At 47.4% G+C, this 19557-nt stretch overlaps 1 protein-coding gene across 9 annotated transcripts in view; it reads right to left on the bottom strand.

Annotated features, from left to right (window-relative positions):
• Window positions 1-4658: 4658 nt before the first annotated feature.
• Window positions 4659-19557, bottom strand: part of ZC3H7B (zinc finger CCCH-type containing 7B) — a 46284-nt gene continuing 31385 nt past the window's right edge. For all 9 annotated transcript variants that reach the window (XM_056512299.1, XM_056512293.1, XM_056512322.1 and 6 more), the window contains exons 18-23: window positions 14662-14795; window positions 12980-13085; window positions 11830-11938; window positions 10079-10212; window positions 9133-9296; window positions 4659-8415 (exon numbers count right to left, since the gene is read on the bottom strand). In XM_056512299.1, the coding sequence (XP_056368274.1) occupies window positions 8223-8415; window positions 9133-9296; window positions 10079-10212; window positions 11830-11938; window positions 12980-13085; window positions 14662-14795 (840 nt within the window). In that variant the 3' untranslated portion in view covers window positions 4659-8222. The remainder of the gene's footprint in view (window positions 8416-9132; window positions 9297-10078; window positions 10213-11829; window positions 11939-12979; window positions 13086-14661; window positions 14796-19557) is intronic.

Genomic DNA, 19557 nt, shown 5'->3' with positions numbered 1-19557 from the left:
GATAAATACATTTGAATATCTTATTCTGTTTGAAAGATAAGCTAGGAAGAGGGGAGTCAAATTAATGCCTCCCCAGAGATAAAACCTGCTGTTATGCGTTCTGTATGATCTGGCGCCCATTGACAGTGACAAGGGACAGGCAAAAGCCAGCAGTACTGAAGGGACTTTGTGGTGACAAACAAGATGACACTCCCCTGAAGTGAATCTGGAAAAAAAAAAAATCATGTAGAAACCTCTAGAAGATTTGCAAATTCTCTTGTCAGTATTTTCCTTTTTTTTTCTCCATTTCTTTCAGTCATCCAAAACCACTCACATTGGCAGCACAGCCATTACTTGAAGATTTCCATACCTCCTCACATGAGATGTCTGCTGTTGCACGTCCCACAAATCAAGCCTACTCCTCAAAGTCTGTGTGGAGGTTCCAGGCCCACCTGCAGGGTTTGATTCTCGCACCAAACCCAGCTTGGTAAGTGTTTTCCTCTTTCTTTTATCCAAGCAAACCCTTTGCCAGAGGTCAATCACTGCCTCTTTACAGGCATCCATACAATTTTTGTTCTTGTACTAGTTCCTAGGACAATTGTACATTCTCCTTACAGCTTCCAGACTTAATTATTTATTTGTGTGGTGCATTGGGCTTGGTAGGGAATTTTTCTTGCCTTGGCAGAAGCCTGAAGACTGAGTTTCACCATGGCCATTCTGAAAGGACACTTGTTCCACATCCCAGAAACTTGTCTTCTTCTGGCTGGAGATGCTGCTGGTGCTAACAGACATTCATGGAGCTGCAGGGATACCCAGAACAGCAGCAGCGTGGAAGGCTGTGGCCAGACCACAGGGTGTCGGCATCCACAGCAGATTACTTTGAAGAAAAGGAGGTGAGAGAAGGGGTGATGAAGCCAGCATGGGAGGGTGGACAGCTGAGGAAAAGTGGGGATAGGGTGCTGTATTGGCTAAAGACCCTGCCTGGTGCCTGCAAGATGGGCATGCAGCCCCTTTGGGTGCTTTTGATGATAGCAACATGTGACACAGATGGAGGCTTGATGAGGCCTCACTCCTCAGAGCTCCCTTCCTACCTCTGAAAGGCTTCCTTCCCTGGCAGGGTATGGCATGCATACACGTGCCTGTGTATGCATATATATGTGCCTGCCTGTTTCCCTGTGTGGAGGAGCAGCGCTGGGATCTCCCAGGCAAGTAGTGAACGTTAGTGGAGGGAAGTGCCTGCACCTCCCGCCTGAGGCTAAAGAATTTCTACAACTAATTCCCCAAAATGAGTGCCAAAAAGTTAATGAACTTTGCTTCCCCACCACCCCGGCCAAGACATCTCCCCCTTCTTGGGGTGCTCACATGGCAGCTGGGCTCACCACAGTTCTGCTTCTCTGCACGTGGCCTTCCCTTGTGAGGTGCCATTTGCCAGAGAACCAGGTGCTAGGCAGGGAGAAAACATGAGAAAGGGCCTGGGGATCACTAGAAGTTGTACTGTCTGGGGCAGGAAGGACACCTAGAGCTTCCTTTTTGCATTTCCCCACTCTGGCAGCCTGGCAGAGACAGCTTTGGGAGCTCTTAGAACAAGCCTTGGCAGGAGACAGAGTCCAGGAGGTGCCAAGAGCAGCAATAAACCCAGTGGCTGAAAGCAGGATGGGGAAATCCAAGGCCAGTGATGTTGGGTCATGGGAGATCATTGGGTGGGACAGCAAGAGACACATTCCTGTGGCTGCTTCCCTCTCAAAACCAAGCCTGGCTGTAAGGACCTGGGCTTTCTGTCAGCCATCTCTTCCTACTCACACCTGCTAAGGACAACATGGTCCCCAACAAGAGCAGGGATCCTGCAGTGTCATAGCACAAGAGGTCTGAGCTTGACAGAAAAATATAGGAATCAGCTGAGCCTGGGGAAGGAATGTGGGCTGAAAGAAAACAAATTACCCTTAAAAAAGCTTTGAGAGTCTGGCTGCCACTGATACCCCAAAAGCAAGATGCGAATGGTCTTGAACAGGAGAAGCTCCAGACTGCCTAGTTTCTTTTGAAACACTGCCACTGTATTGAATCTCCACCACAGCTCCCAGGGGCAATGCCCTGCTGTGTTGTAGTTATTCTCAAGCAATTTTGCTGAGGAAAACTGAGGCCATCTCACTCCCATGGAAGCAGGACTTCCCCTCTCTGTCTCAGAGCATTGCTGGGGTACAGATGGAGGCACAAAACTATGCAGCTCTTCATCCTTCCCAACCATCTGCCTTGGAGGGCCACAGTGCTATTGGAAGCCCACAGCTAAGGCAGATGTAGGAAATCCACTGAAAACAAAGGAAGTATGCCAAAGAGCACCTCCAGAACTGAGTGTTTTTCCAGTTCAAAGCAAGCCAAATCTACTCTGGAATCTAGGTTTAGAGAGTTCTATCCCACTCTTGGGTAAATGTAATTTTTTGGAGGATTAATCCAGAGGGTTATGAATGGCCCTGTTTACTGGGCTTCTGCTATGTCTGTGCCTCCTAAGGCTCTCTGGAAAAAGTAGTAGTTTTCTGGGGCACCATCCATTAGATAAACTGCAGAGACGAGCATTCCTGAAAGGGGCAGTTTTGGGAGCTGCCACGGACAGGACTGTTGTGGTGGGAAATGAGTCAGCTGAAGATGTCATCTGGGCTGGTCTCTGCTCTTGTCTTGGCTGCACCTGGACCTGTTTTCAGGAAACACCACTCCTGTCCCAGCAGCACCAGAACACACTGCTCTTGCCTGGAGGGGGAACCACAAAGAAACAGGAGGTGACAATCAATCTGGGAAGGGTGAGAGGTTATGTGGAATGGACAGGTCCTGTCCTGTCCACTCCCATCCTGAGGAGAAAGGGGTGAGGCTGAATGAGACATGGCTCAGCTCCTGACCAGAGCCCGCAGCTTTCCAGGAAGCCCCAAGAGCTGAGTGCCCACACGACCTCTGCCCAGAGCCAGCCCATAGCACCCAGCCAAGTCTGTTCAGTGCCTTCCTCCACCGGATATCCAACAGTTGTGTGCTCAGCCAGCATGCCCACAGCCTTTCCTCCTCCACTTCCCTCCCATCATGGCCTCTTTTACTATCTAGTTTGTTGCTTTCTGCCCCATGTTTTTCCCCTCCAGCTGCCCTACATGGTTATGTCCTCTGTGCCCAGCCAGTGACCAAAACACCTCCCCAGCTCATGCATGTCAGGAACTCTCTGCTGCTCACTGTGCACAGGACACAACACAACAGGACCCTGTTCCTGGTTGCAGTGGCAGCAGCAAACACAATGAAGAGGATGACAGCATTTGCATCATCTGCTGTCACTGCCCAGAAATGTTTCTCTGTAGTGTGGGTAGGCAGACTCAGTTACAGGATTTCTTAGGATTCTCATCTGCAGCAAACTCCCTTTGCCAGGCTGCTGTATGATGGCATTACCATCTCCAATATGAACCCTTCCTCCCACCTTGCAGCGGTTTCTACCCTGCTCCTCTCAATCTCCTATAGAACCTGGACTTTTCCTGGCTGACCTGGGTCTCTCTGCCTTGTCTTTGTATGTGTTGAAGCTCCTAGGAAGATCTGATTACTGAAATCACCACTCCTTTTCTTCCTCTCCAAAATACAAGTTTATTTCAGTGCAGAAACACTAGTTTATAGCTGAGCCTCAAACCTGCTAGGAAAACAGGTGTTTTTCTCCTGATACTTTGTCTGTCTCACAATTTGACAATTTTGGTTTCTGGTTTTCAAATTTGGTACTGGAAAGGCTACCCTCAACTCTTGTCAGCATGGCCTCAACAAACTTTGGAATGTAAAACTAATGTCTCTCACATTGTACGTACTCAGTTGACGCACCTTGGAAGTGCACACGGCTCCTCATTCCCCCTGCAGTACAAGAATGTATTCAGGCCTCTTCTTTGACCAGAAGGACATGAGTTCTTATGTGTGTATGAAGGCACATCAAGGAGATGTGTGACAAATCTTGTCCCTTCAGGCCTCATTGGATATGACTTGGTCTCTGCTAGTCTGAACAGCAGTAACAGCATATCCATGGAACAACCCCGTCTTCACACATCTCCAGTTTTGATTTTATCAAGAATCTAGATTAATCTGCATCATAATGGATTCAAAAAATAAAGAAGCTGGGTTTATTAATAAATGTTTTCACACTGACCTCTTCCCCCACTGCAGTTTCCTCACACAGCATCCTCTCCAGGAGGAAAGTAACTGCACAGACACTTCCCATGGCCCAAGCTGTGTGCTAAGGACACATTCCCTAGAAGGCTGCACACTGCCAGGCAAAAGAACTGGCCAACCCAGTTGAACAGAGCAGCTTACACAAAAGAATCCTTAGATGAAGGTGTTTACAAGACCCGATTACTGGATGTTTCAAAACACAGGTTACCCAAACACTGCAGAGCACATGGATTCTTGGCACTAGGGGGAAAGAAAAACATCTTAAATATACCTAAAGTTCACAAGAACTGTGTGTATGATGAAGAACTGCATCAACTGTTAATATGCACATAGGCAATTTTCCACTCAGCAGGAAAAGCAGCAGATTATACTTAAAGATGGGAGAAACCCACAGTGGTCCAATGCTTGACATGTTTCCTTTGCTTCCCTCCTCACAGCAGGGAAACCCAGAAGCAAGATAAAATCCTTTGCAGGCTATTTGAAAAACACAAATACACTCTGGATCAGGAGAGGGTTTAAAGTGCACACTTTTATTTTCTATTACAAAGGCTAAAAGAAGCAAGTTTGTTTTTTCTTTATTTATTTAAGAACAAAAACAAAAATGTTGTTAAAACATCTACATATTTATCCTGATACTAGACCTTATGAAAGATACTAAGTTCTTTTTTAATAGTAAAGCGTGGTATTCTTAAGTTATATTAATACAAAGACATATTAAAGGACTCAAAATCATTACTATCCAGCTCAGAACTGCAGCATCCCCTTGCTATCTTTTCCTTTCACATGCTAAAACCCATCCTTTTTTGACATACAGTTTCATACAAGCTAAGTAGGGTATTTTTTGGTATTTTTTTTTACTTCTCTCTGTAAAGACCAGGTTAACTCCAATGCCAGTGTCACCTAAATTCCTGCCCTTACCAAAGAATTTGTGAAAAGATTTTCACTAAGTCCTTCAGCATTTAGTAAGTTTCTGCTCTGTGTGAATGTCTGTGGTTATTTTATAGACAGGTAAATATAGACAGGTTATTTTCTTCTAATGTTGTAAAATTAAAACATCACTTCCTTTGTTAATAACCCTCTAATTTGGTTCTGTGCTGTAGAATTTTCTTCTTTCACTTAAATAAAGAAGTTATCATAGGGTCTTGTGAACACACCACTAAAGCAGCCCCTACAACTTGTGGTTTATCTGCTGTAGAGCTGTGAGCACTGAGCATTTTTGCTGAGAGCACATAATGTGCTGAAGAAAACTCTCCTGGCTTGATAAAGCAAGTCTGGGAAGTCAAGTGTGAAACTTTCTGCCTTTCACAATGTCCCTTTAAATAATATAAGCAAAGCCTTATATTAAAACTTTATTCACTAGTTAGCAGTATAATACTCTCTCACTGAGATGGGACCGTAAGGACACCCTAAGGGGTTTCAAAAATGCGAACAGGGAAACCTGTCCCATCTCAAAGTTTATACCTATCTATATAAACCCTCCCTCTCTTTTGTTATTTCCCTTTCCCTATCCCAAATAAAAGGCTTCATATTTAAATTGGGGATGCTGCATTTCCTGGCCTGAGTCCTTTCCTTTATCCTCATTTAAAAGATTCCTTCGATACCACACACATATATAATATTATATAGAGCGATATATTTAATACCTGTGTATATATGCTTCATGGGAGGGGTCACATATATACACACTAAAACAAGTCTGGTGACGAAGTACTGCAACACCACAGACCAGGTTATCATATCAGGGAAAACAGAGACACTTGAAGCAACCCCCATGACCATGGGCCTACCTCTTCTCTTCTCACCTCACCTCACCTCACCTCACTCTCACCCTCTCCCCATCTTGGCCCCAGCCCGAACCTCTGAAGTCCCATTGAACAGCTCAGCTCTCATTGCAGAAAGTAGGAAAGGGGACAATGACCAACTCTGTAACCTAAACAAGTCATTGCATGAGAAATCATGGCTCAGTGAATGCTAGTCACACTTGAGATGCAGGTTTGTAAATATAAAACCACGTTCCAGTGTCCCCCAATCCAGATTTCCTTCCTTGGCCTCTCTGCCCAAGAAGAACATAACAAGATACCCCAGGAGCTGATGCCTGTCTAGGAGTTGATGCCTGTCCCACCCCATCTCTAAAGTTGACCACTTGAGCACAAGGATGACCAGGAGAAGGTACCACAGCTTCTCTCCTGAAGCTCTGAACCCCAAGCATAAGGGAGCAGAGAGGAATGGGAGGATGCAGCAATGCCAAAGCACCAAGCAGTTCATGGCCAGATTGTATTTACCATGGATACAGCCCTACCAGCCCCAAGGGCTTCTGAGACTGCTGTCCCAGAAGACTGTGTATGAAAAAGACATCCCTGCTGAAAGCTGGGAGGGAGATGTGTTTGTGTTTGAGAGGATGGTGCCATCCATGCATGCAAAACTGCAGAGCACAACTGGACTGCAGAAGAGAGAGGGAGAGGGAAGCTCAGGTCAGGAGACACATTTACTGCTTACAGGATGAGACTGCCAGAAAGGACAAGGCTGGCATTCAGAGCAGTACTGCTTCTCACTGCTGCCCCTTATAAAAGCAAAACTTCTGTCTCAGAGTTCAGCATTGCTGTTATCTCATCAAAGCACACATCAGGCAGCACAAGAGCAGGCCATGGCTGGGTCCTGCTGTGCCACTCACTGTCCCTGCTCTGGATCACACCCTGGTTGCACTGTGCATCTGCAAGCTCCCTGCCCTGGCTCTGAGGAGGAGGGGGCTGGACCTCTGGTACTGGTAAGCGCTTCCAGATGGATTCCCATTAGCTAAATATTACCCATGCTGCGCAATGGTGTCCTTCTAAATGGGTCCCCACCCAGTTCTTCTGGCAGTGCAGGGAAAAATACAGCTCTAAGTAACCAGAAACACATGCCATTTAAAGAGCAAGAAAGAACACCATCACCCCCCTTCCTCCCTCCTTCTCTCTCTTCAGGACACAAGGCAACACAGAAACACAGGCTCCTTTTGGTGACCACCTCCCTCCTGACCAATACTGCTGACTGGACTTCAGTGACACACGGTGTGTCATAGACTCCACTACACCTTCTAGATGGGTTCTGTTTTACTTGCACCAGTCACACCAGCCAAAAATCCAAAACATTATCTGCCCTGAATAACTGCCACATACTGCAGAAGACATCTAATGAAGTCACCAACTTGCTTTCTGAGTACAGTCAGCTGAAGTTTGAAGTCACCTACAACCCAGCTCCCACTGCTGCAAGCGGTTTCATTACTTTGCTGCTTTTACCTTGCACTCCTTATTACACGCAGCTGTTATCCTCAGCACCAGTTGATGCCTCAGGGAAATATAGACAGCTGGAGCATAAACCTATATGTTTTAAGCCAAATCTAGTGGTTTTCCTTCTTTGCACCACAATTCCTATTTCTTCTGCTAACAAACTCCCAGAAGAGCAGGAGGTTTGCAGCAAAGTAAGTGGGGCTTACTCTGCAGCACTGAAAAAAGGAACATACGAATTTCAAGGACACCTTTTCACCAGATTTCATAAAATCATAGAATGGTCTGGGCTGGAAGGAACTGTAAGATCATCTAGTTTCAATCCCCCTGTCATTCAGAAGGACACCTTCCACTAGACCACACTGCTCAGAGCTCTATCCAACCTGCTCCAGGGATGGGGCATCCACAACTTTTCTGTCCCTCTCTCTCAGCTTTGTCCTCCGGATCTCTGCAGTCATGCTCTGAATTGAAAGACAGAAGAATGACACAAGGAGAAATTCTCTGATTTGCAGCCCAATATAGACTAAATTAATTCCTTTGAATGAAGGACAGTGAAAACAAAAAGATGAAGTGGAATGAGAATTTGGGGAAAAGAAGAAAAGATGGATCAAACTCAGTGAGTGTGGCGTCGCTGGCCAACGAGATTCAAATTCACAAATCCATTCACCACTAATAAATCATCGTCTCATAATCTTAAAACAAAAGAAAAGAAAAAGTTCTCTTTGCGAGACACAGATCTCACTCTCCCTGCTACTGCCACTTGGAAAACCCACCCCATGTTTCTGCAGCTGACAGATTCCCCCTAGCTCACTATACATCATCCCGCAATAGGAAGTTGTATTTCCCAAAGTCATCATCCCTGGGGCAGAGCAGCATGTCCTTGCGAGCTTTGGCCAGTTTCTGTTTCAGCACCTCCCTCCGGTCCAGCCACTCCGTCAGCTCGTCCTGCCCATGGGCATAGCGACACTCCTCTCCCTCGGGACAGGCCTTGTTCTTCTGGAACCTGCCAGCACAGAGAGCGCAGTCAGGAGGGCACCCCCAGTGCAGGGCCTTGAGCTGCCTGTCTGGGATACTTGATCAGGACCTACTGAAACATACTGTGAACTCTCCTTTTTAAGGGTGAGCTGATTCTCCTACAAACCCATGTGCAGGTGGGAAAGACATCAAGGCTGGAAAAAAAACAGAGCAAGGCTACAAGGGGATTTAGTCAAGAGCACAAAAAAATGTGAGCTGGAACTGGACCAGCAGGGTTGAGAAAAAATCAATGCACAAGAGAGGAAATGCCAGGTAACCAGCATGAAAGACAAGAACCTTCTTGCTAACCAAAGTGTCATTTTTAACCATCACAAGCTTTCTGAAGGCACCTTAACGTGCTGATTCAGAGGACATGAGACATTCAAACCGTTTAATAAGGCACCTGGGATTACCCCAAGCACAGGGCCAAGGAGACTGCTCAGCAGCCTGGCTATGAAGGGCACAGGTGCAAACAGGAAGCTCTCCTTTTCTAAAGACATGCTTAGGAATGTGTTTTTACCCCTCAGTATTGCAGCTGAGCACCTCTGTGATCCAACAGCAGCCTCACTGTCACCCAAACCTGTGCTCTCATCCCACTCCTCCTCCATGCAGAAGTCTCTTGAGAACTCTGTGAGAGGATGAGGAGGGATGACAGAGGCCCTGGGCTCTGCAGCAGCGGCACAGGAGGGAGGTGAGACAATGGTACCTCTCGCAGAGCCGGAATTCGCCCATGGGGAAGCGGTAGCTCCAGCAGCTGGAGTCACTGTCTGAGGTGAAGACCTTCTCCTTGTGCTTCTCCGACTGGATGTGCTGCTGCCATTGCTTCTTGCTGTTGCTGTTTTTCCCACAGAGCCAGCAGTGGTAGCCCATCTAACCGGTGCAGACAGGGAAAAGGGCTGGTCAGTGCAATAACATTCACATCCATTGGCCTGCCCTGTGCTGGCACTGCTTCTCCCTGTCTCCTTCCAGAGCATCCTGGAAGCTCCACTCAGTCTATGACTACCCATATTTTTCTGCCATATCATCTTTAGGGAATTATGCTGACACTTAAGGGGAACAGAGGACATCCTCTGCCAGAGTTTATCTATGGCTCAAACAGGCTTAGGGGACAGGGCAGCTCAGTTCACTGACATGGTCTCCCTACCCTTACTGAGGGCTCCAGTGGGGTCTCACTGCAAGGTCCCCACATTCACAAGCAATGGAGGACTCTTCAGCAGCACAGACCCTTACCCCAGAATCACCCCTGGCATAAGGAGACACATCTGCCTCTAGTTTTCCAAGGCTTCTGTGCCAGCTCTTCTCCAAGCTTCTCCCTCTTCTGACAGGCCTGCAATGATTTTGCCAGGAGCAGGCAGGAGCCCTGGAGAGAGGCTGAGCCCACGCAAAAGGGAACCTAAGGTAGACTTCTAAAGACTTGAGGATTAAAGAAAAGCCATTGTAGAGCTCTGCTGACCCCAGGTCAATCTCTTCCCACTTTAGCTGTGCTGCCTCTGCTGTGCTGCTCCAAGCTGTCCATTTACCCTATGTTAATACAGGCTCTGTTCCACTAATGTAGTCCCTGTTAGCCACATCTGGAGCACAGGAGAGAGGCAGGCTGGCAGCACTGAGGAGGAGGAGGAGGAGGAATGAAGGACAAGAGATCAGCTTATTACCATGATGTCCGCATAGTCAGTGGGCATCTGGATCTGTTTCTCCCCTTCTCGCGAGGTGAGTGGTGTTCCCTCTCCAGGCTTCCCAGGATTGTGCTTCTTTAGCCACATGTCGTAGGTCTGCTGCATATCTAGTACTGCACAAAAGTGACACATGAAGCCACTCAGACAACCTCCCACCCTGTGCACAAATGATGAGACAAGGACAAATGCTGGGGGCAGCCCTTCCTCCCCTCGCCTGTGCAGCAGCACCAGACTGAAGGCCTGTGCTCCATGTCACCTCCCCAGATGAGACTCCTGGGGAGAGGAGCCAAATTCACACCACACCACCTGCCATGGAGGAGGGGGGGTATCTTCTATGACAACAGCCACACAAACTTTTCAGAAAAGTGGCAAAGTACCAAAATATTTCTTTGAAATCCACCCCACAAGATGATTCTCTAACAGGCCTGATTCTGCTTGACCTCAGAAGACATCTCATCCAGCCAGGAAGCTAAGGCAGGGCTTCCATCTCTTCCCTCTAAACCCAAGCTTTACCCTCAGGACCAGAGATAGAAGAGAGCCCCTAAGCAAGCTGGCCACAGGAAGCACTGCAGAGGAAAGGAAGACCTAATGATAGTTTGCTTTAAGTTCAAAGCCTGCCCAGAGAACTGTAGTCAATACGTCTCATGGCTTTTGATTTAAAAGCCACTCGGAAATTTGAGGCAGAAACTTAAACTAGACATCTGCCTTTGCAAGATCGGCTCCTGAGAGAGGCTATGGAAACATAAATATTTGCAGACATCAATATGATGCTCTAAGTGTGATGCATTAGTGATTTACTCCTTGCTAAAAGAGTAATTGAGGAACTTGAGGCAACTGGGGATAATGGATATAAATTCCCCCAAACCTAGACGACTCTGTCATTTGAAGATTCACTTTTGTGCTTGAGCAAACACACCCAGACTGGTCTGATGTGCTTTAAAAGCCGTAGCAATGAAATGCTTCGAACTACAACAAGTAACAGTTTAGCTCAGCAGAGAGAAGGACCCTCCACAGAACTATATGAACCAAAAAAACTCAGGGCAGGCCTGAAATCCTTCAGGCTTTCTAGCAGCTCCAACAGAGCTTCCTGTTGAATAAACAAGGATTTCAGCCACACAGCCGGCTGTTCAGGATATGGGCAATCCCCCAACTATACCCATAAGGTAAGCCTGCAGAACTAAATACAGACAAGCTCCTCCACAAAGGCACCACCCAATGATCTTCTCCTTCAGGAAGTCAACTCCACTCCTTTGAATACAATGTCATGAGCAGGGAGTGCCACAGCCCAGGACCAAGGGATATGAGCAGAAATAGGTAAGATAGCCAAGGCAGATAGAAGACAGACAAGCAAGATACAGGAGCAGCTACACGCCAGGACTGGTGCTTTGGCAGAGCTCCATATAGAGCCAGGCCTGAGACACTACAGGCAACTGCAGGGACAGTAAAGGGTGGATTCGAAAGTGATGTAGAAAGAGAGGGCAGGAGTGAAGCAATGTAAGACATAAAACTATTATGCACTAGTCCCACAGGAAGGCACTCAAGAGATACATGCACATTTAAGAAAACAGCAGCTGTAGACAGACCTGACCCATAATCCCACCTAAACTCATGGCAGCAGCCCTACCCAGCTCTACCTCTGTTGTCAAGAATATGTCTTAACAGACCCTCCAGATGTCTGAATGTCCTCTTCCCTCTCCCCAAACTCTTTGGCCTACATTTCCCCCACTCACTTTTATTTTCCTTCATGAAGGTCCACATGTCTCTCTCCTCAGGGCTGTGGGCAAAGGAGCAGTTGCCCACATATTGACATTTCCTGCCATTCTGTGCATGGATACATAACTGTTAAAAGACAAAGAGAAAAATTTAGCATCTGCACAATCAGCCCTTGCTAGAGGGGAAAGTGGGTTTGATAACCAGCTGGGACATTAAATACAGGAGAGGTTGCAAACAGGACACTTTATATATCACTAACTTATGATTCTTTTCTTCAGTCTTCTGATGACAAACACACAGGCAGTTCAGCACCTGCTGCCATTTCCATAGGTGACCAGGTGCAGGCACAGAACAACAGCAGGGAGCATCCTGGATTGACCCAACAGTGTCTCCTGCTGATCAAGCTGCTGGTCCCCAAAGGTGACTCATTCTCCAGCCACTTCTGAGTGGGTAAAGAGTGGCCTTATGGATTGCTTAGACCACACTGGTGCACGCAGAGCTACCAAAAGCATCATTGCCACAGAAAACGAGAAGCTTTCTAAACATCATATTTACTGATCATCTCTTCTCCCCTGTTCTGGCACAAAAGGAAGACCTACCATAGGGTAGGGGGAAGTTTTCTCCTTTCAGGGAAAAAGAAAAGGAGTGGGAGAGAGAAACTCTCTATCATCACATTTGGGGCTGGAGTTGGAGGCTGGATATCTGTAATTTTCCTCACAGCACGTGGCTTTATAGCTGAGCTCTTAGTTTTGCTTCCAAAACCCATTGTGAGCAAGTTTCACAATCTACAGCGGCACAGTCACAGCAAAGGCAGGGATAGGCTTCTCCTAAGCATTTTGCCTCTCACCCACATTGAGAAACCCTGACCTAAGGGGAGTCTTAAATTTCATTCCCAAACCCTTTGCCAGCCAGAGATGCATAAACAGTTCTTGTTACACATTAGCACAACACTGGAAACTCGCATTTGTGGACAGAGTGGTTTAAACGGGTGCTGCTCCTTCTTCTGCTCCATCTTTTTGCTACCATCAGTCTGTCCTTACCTCCCATCTCAGCCATCAAGTGCTTGCCTCCCTTACAGGTCTTCAAGGGAGCAGCTCTCAAAGCACTGCACCATGGTGGAAAGGAAAGGGATACTGGTCACCTGGCTGTGCTGGGCACAGGGCTTACATCATATTGCTGTGGGAAGTTACGGATGGAAGGCAGTGGTCGGACTGACACCCACTTCTTCTTAGCTTTGGACATCACCAGCAGGACACGGCGCTCCTTCGTCCAACTGAAGAAGAGAGAATAAATCAAGAGAGGCATAAGGAAGAGCAGAAAAAGGGTTCTTTACCTCAGAGACCCTTAAATATTGAGAGGTGAGCAGATCCTCCTGTCCAGCTTGTCCCTGCACTATCTGACTGCTCCTAGACATGCACATCTGTGATGGAGAAGCCACAAGAAGGCTGTTTTAGGAGGATTTCTCTCTGTTCATATTACCTATTTTCTGGGATACCTCTTTTCATAAAGCCACAAAAATCTCTCCTAAATCTCACATGGCATCACCATGGATTATCAAACAGCTGCATTCCACCCTTTGACACAGCGAAACCTTGTGCAATCAGATCCATGAAAAACACTTGGGAATATTTTCTGCTTGTAAGGTGCAACAGAAATGCAAGTCATTACAAGCACGGTCTTATGAACAGTGCCAGGAAGTATTTATTTCTCCTGCAGCTCCAGCAAGGGATCACCAGAAGAAAGCCCTGAACAAAAACCCCAGCTCTATTCAGCAGCTGCACAAAGAGGTGTTATTTTTGCCATCCCAGGAAGCAATTCTCACCTGCTTACTCCCTCCAGAAACTGCTGCTTCTGTCTCTTCTTCAACAAAAGTCTTACATTTACTACAGGAAGCTGGACTGTGCCTTTGTGGCTTGTGTTATGGAAAGAGAAGTTCTAGAAACCCTTCCATCTTATCCCTGCAGGCTGCCTGGGTGAGACAGGCTACAGTTTCCATGACCAGTGACTTCCCAATCAGTATTTCTCTTCTGGGGGACTTATAAGACAGATAGGGACAAATTTTTTTTAGTAAGGCCTGTAGTGCTGTGACAAGGGGTAGTGTCTTGAAACAAAAAGAGGGTAGATTCAGACAAGATATAAGGAAAGAATTTTTTATGAGGATGTTGAAACACTGGCAACAACCCAGAGAGGTGGTGAATGCCTCATCTCTGGAAACATTCAAGTCAGGCTGAGCAACCTGATCTAATTGAAGCTGTGCCTGCCCATTACTGGACAGCTGGATTAGATGACCTTTAAAGGTCTCTCCCAATCCAAACTGTTGTATGATTCAATGCTTCTATCACACCAAACATTCTCATGGGCCCCAAGGAGTCAAGAGGTGCAAACAGACATGACATGCATCACAAAGGAGAAACCAAAGCAATGAAAGAGCCAAGGGAAAGTAATTTAAAAGGAAGCAGAATATCTTCAATCATTGCTAATTGCTAACTTGACAGACATCTGCAAACAGCTAAGAGTATAAACATGTGCAGAGGAGAACTCTGTTAGTGCCCTTGGTAAGAAGAAATGATAGGAACTGGGAGAAAAGGGAATTGTGAGAGCTGGACTGTCTGTGCCAGGAGTAACAGTCTGCACGATGCTGGCAGCAAATACACACAGTAAAGAGAGAAGGAAGCTGGAAAACAGCTATCTGCAATGCCTGCTATAGGGACAAACACCCCGAGCAGTGAGAGGCTGCTAGGAAACCTTACAGCCTCTTCCAAAGATGCCAAACGAAGCCCTGGAGAAGGTAGGATGAAAATTCCTGCCCTTGAAGAGGGGTAGAGGAAAGAGAAGGTTGAATTGCTCACCAGTGGGGGGCTTTGGCACTACAGTACTTGAGGTCTTTATCTGGCTCCACCAGCTGCCCGTTCCTCCAGCATTGGCCACACACAAATTTCATCTGGAGGTCAAAGGTGCTTGATGTGGGAGTCCGGGGAGAAGCCTGGGGAAAAGAACCACAGCCTCAGGCGAACAGAGGCAAAATGAACCCCCCAAACCTGCACAGAGATGCTGGCAGCTCCCCGCACGCCCGTGTGCCAGCGACAAGCCAGATTAAATCAGCTCTCCTTTGCCAGTGTTAGCTGGTGGCCCAATGAGATACCAGACAGGGGCAAAACCACTGCTTGCTTCAGCATGATTTCCTGGGCTTTGACATCTGGCCAAAAGCACAGACAGCCTGGCAGCTTCCAGCACTGACCAGGCTTGGCTGTGAAACCCCTGCAGTATATTGCTGTGTACAGACAAGCTCAGTGAGACCTGCCCCAGAGCTTAATCCCCACTTCCCTGCAGGGAGAGCAACCCATGTCCCACTCTGCCTGTGGAGAGCACCTGGTCACATAGCAGAGAGAGCCCCCTCGGGAGGAAGCTGGACCATATCACAATGCAGGACCCAAAACTCCTGCTTTTGGACCAAGAACCTCGTGGCACACCTAACATTTGACACAATGAAGTCAGAGCTGGGTCCTCTTGTCGATATCCTTCCAAGCTTTTTCTGGGCAAGTTTCCATCTCTCACAGTTCCTCTGCACCAGGTTTCACAAGCAGTCAATTCACAATCTCTGGATAACAGTACAATGTACATATTTCATATCTTCCCAGCCATTGCACTTATTGCCCCCACCCCACCTGAGAAGGCTGGTTTGGGATTATGACTAACAGATTGTGGAGAAGGAAGAAAATAAAGGAGCAAATCTCTTATTACTGCTGCCTCATGTTTTCTGAACAAATCTCTGGAAAACCATTTGCATTCTGTATCACCACTGAAAGAACATGAGGCTGGTGTCTCCAGTTCATTTCCAAACCTAAAAACAAACCCAACTGGATGCCAGTGGTGTTGGGCATGGGAGTATGTGAGACTACAAGAGAACACCTTGGTCATCAAGCTGGCCAGGAAGCACAAAAGTCATGCACCAGCAAAACAATTCTCTGTCAGCTACATCAGCAGCCCATCACACCTGCCATCTCTTGACTTTAACTCCAAGCATCTCACAATAACCAGGCATGCAAGCTGTGCCTCTGAGGAGCAGGTTTCTGCCAGCAATTGATTAGCAGCAGCATGGAGCCTAGCTACATCCCTTGGTGAAAACAGCAAGCCACAGGCAACACAGAATCAAAGCATTTCCCAAGACATGCCACATCAGCTACCAACCACCACTCTGCATCCTCCAGACCCAGTCTGGAGAACCAGAGCTGACACATAAAGGATCCTCTGTCACTGTGAAAAGCTGACTGGGGAGCTGACCTTGCCTGTGCTGCCTACATGAGGCCATCAGTTCTCTGATGTCCTAGCAAAAGGACCCTCCGAGAGAACCAGCATCTCTTTTGAAAAGCAGCAGCAATTCTGGCCTACTTGTCTGTGAGAATGACCTTTCTGGTGGCTGCCAGCACATGGCTTGTTCATCACCTGCTGTCACTGTCACCTGTGCTGGTGACCACCGAGAGCACATCGAAGTGGCTGGCTGTGGGATGAGCAGAATTGAGATCTGAACTACCAGGGAAGGGAGAAATGTGCCTCTCTCTCAGATATGTGGCCTTTGAACAAAAGCTTTTATGTCCATTTGGTCTCCAAAGGAAATTCCCCTATAGCTTACTACTGACCCATCAAACCTATAGGCCTATGATAACAAAAAGGCACTGCTGGCATATTCCCTTTTATCAATCCCATGCTATTCTCCTTGTGACATATCTCTCAGCACTGCCAGGAAGCTTTGCTCAAACCTACTGACCCAGCAAAACTAAACACTGAGTGTCTCCAGAAGGGACAAGAGATCAGAGAGAAAGAAAATATCTCTCAGGTAGTTCTGGTAATCTAGGCTGCTTTTCCCACAAATTTTTAACCAAAAGAAGCCCCATGCATTTCTTCATCTGAGTCATGCAAACTGCTGGTCAATCCAGTGGGCATGTATGCTCCCAGGGGATTAGGAGCCAAGCAAAAAATCAAAGCAGCTGCTGTTAATGCTACATGACTGTATTTGTAAAGGCAAGACACATACCTGGCAAGCTGCTGATAACCAACAGCGTGGAAATTATATCACATGAGGCTCTAGCAGACGAAGCCAGGCAAAAGTGCCGTGGGCTATGGCACCACCCCTTGCTATGAAGCCAGACACTATAGTGCTGACACCATGGCAACCAAATAAATACAAGTCTCTGGCACGACAGCTCTCCACTTCAGGCTCTGCAGAAAGCAACAGACCACTCATGTCTCCCAGCTTCAGGGAAACGTTCTCTGGAGAAGCCACGTGCCTCAGAGGACTATAGGGAGATTTAGGTTACTCAGCCACCTAACTGAGTGAGCAGTACTTAGGTGCAAGTACTCCTTAATTGAGATTTTATTTCCCCTCCTGCTTAAATTGATAATTCTGGAGTCAGGTTTCATGGCTGGTGCTGGCAAGGGAAATAAAAACAAAACAGCTCTTGAAAATCAGAAAAAATGAGGGCTACAACCCTTCAGATTGCAGGGATGTGATGGGAGGTCAGCTCCATACAGCAGCCCCTCCTGCTGACTGGCTTTTCCATCTGTGGCCACTGGGTTTACTCCTACAGCAGCTGCTGTGAGGCCAAATTTGTGGGGCCAAGTGCAAGATTCCCGGCAGGTGCTTGGCAAGCACTGTATCTTCATTTTTCATTTCTTGCTAAGCCTCCTGACCTTCACTGTCACAGCTACTGGGGCCCCTGCATGCTGCCTGCCTCTTTTCTCCACAACTGGACAGCCCCAGGAGCTGAGTCCAGCTGGCAGTTGTGACAAAACTGCAGCAAAAATCCCCCCGAGCGACTTTGCTTCCGCTGACCAGAGGGCACTGGAGTGAGAGTGGATCACACAGGATGGTGGGAAGGAGGGGTCTGTTTTTACAGTGCTCCTGGGAAGTTGTCTTTGCCAGGCAGCCAACTTTGAAAGTTGGAAGGACACTGAGAAAACTCTGAGTCACATTAGCCTGCTTGGACAGGAGAAAACAATGGCAAAAGTAAACATCTCTCAACAGATGAGTCCTGCCTGCAGGGTCTTCGGCAGCAAGCCAGAGTCTCATCCCAAAGCACAGCCCTCTGGCTGAGGACGTGCTGCTGCCAAAGCCATGGTGTGCTACTGCAAACACATACATCTGACTGACTTGACTGTCTCCCTGCACAGTGCCAGTGCCAGGCTGCCAATCCTTACAGACAGCTGGTGGGGCTGCTGGCAGCAACTTTCTCACTGTACCAACACGGCTGCTGCTTTACCTTTGCGCCCTGGAAGGGTGGTGGGTGCAGTCCAGCTCTGTGGAAGGCACAGTCAGACTTTGCCACTGGTCATTTGCCCTAGCACTGCCCACAGGGCCCAGAAATTGTAGCTCCCTGCCCATCCCCTGATGTAGCAGGTTCTGGCATTTCATTTCCTGATCCTCTGCCCCCTGCAAGCCCCAGAAGCCAGAAATGGAACCCTCACTTAGCATCCAGATCCCATATGCCTCAGAGGACATGCTCTGACTATGCCCACTGTACAGCTTATTCTTCCAGCAGCAGCACCTCCAGACAAAGGTGAATTTGAAGCTGCAAGGCTTACAGGAGAACAGCTGTCCTTTTATCTTTTTTTTTTTATAAATCCCCTTATTACACACAGAGAATGGCAAGACAGAGCTTTCTTGAAAATGCAGGTAAATTCACAGCAAGCAGGACAGCACCAATCTCTGGATTGTGCTCTTGGGGCAAGGCACATACAGAGCAGGGATTGCTGATATAAATCCAGCTGCTGTCACAAACTTCTGCAAATTCACATTTAGTTTCCTCCCATGTGGAGATGCAGGCCACTGCCTCTGCCCCACACCAGGCAGAAAGAGATCACAGCCAGCTCTAGTTGCATGGGACCATTCAGATCATCCACTTCTCATATAATATAGGACGTATAAAACTGTTCTACTCAGCTTCCTGAGAGGCTAGAACATATTCCTTAAGCAAATCAGACAGTTTTGGGAACTAGAGACCTTGGTCATTCTGGACTGCTGCTTCTCATTCCTCTCCTCTAACCATTTCAGACCACAACAGCTGCACAGATTTATTACTGAGCATCTGCTCAAAGATGAATCCATCTCATGAGCATAACCAGTGCACAGGTGCATAGATGGACACAGAGCCCACTGCAAGTGTCAGTGCAGTCACCTGCATCTCTTCTGTTAGGCTAAGCTATGCCCATCAGACCTTCCCACACATGCTTCCCCAGCACCAGTGCCCTACAGCCTTCAGAACACTTCTGTTGGCACACAACCAAGAAAAAGAACAGCAGCTAAACATCACATGAGTGACTCAGATTCCTCTCCTATAAAACACCTCCTGCACAGGGTGCTCACAGACTGCACTCAGCACTGGTCTCTACAGAGGAACTCCTGGGTGACAGATCCCACACAAAGGTGAAACACTCTTGCTTGGACAGTAAGGTACAGGCCAAGAGATGTCAAGCTCAGGTTCACCAAGATTAAAGAAAGCTATCAAGTGGTAACAAAAAGGATTTACACCACTTTCCCCACCATTCTCCTGTACTAATGGCAAAAACTGCTTTAGTTCAACCTCAGGACTGGGCTGAGAATTGTCCTCACTGGGTGGGCTCTGCTCCTACAGTACAGAAATCCCCTCTGGGGTAAAATAAAAAGGGTAAGACAGCATTGCCCATAGCCAACAAGACAGAAGAAAGTAAACAAAGAAGGGCCCTTTGCTTGTAACCCCTCTCACACTACC

This window comes from Oenanthe melanoleuca, chromosome 1A (genome assembly GCF_029582105.1).
Source record: "Oenanthe melanoleuca isolate GR-GAL-2019-014 chromosome 1A, OMel1.0, whole genome shotgun sequence".
NCBI lineage: Eukaryota > Metazoa > Chordata > Aves > Passeriformes > Muscicapidae > Oenanthe > Oenanthe melanoleuca.
This window is presented reverse-complemented; position numbering and strand designations above follow the sequence as displayed.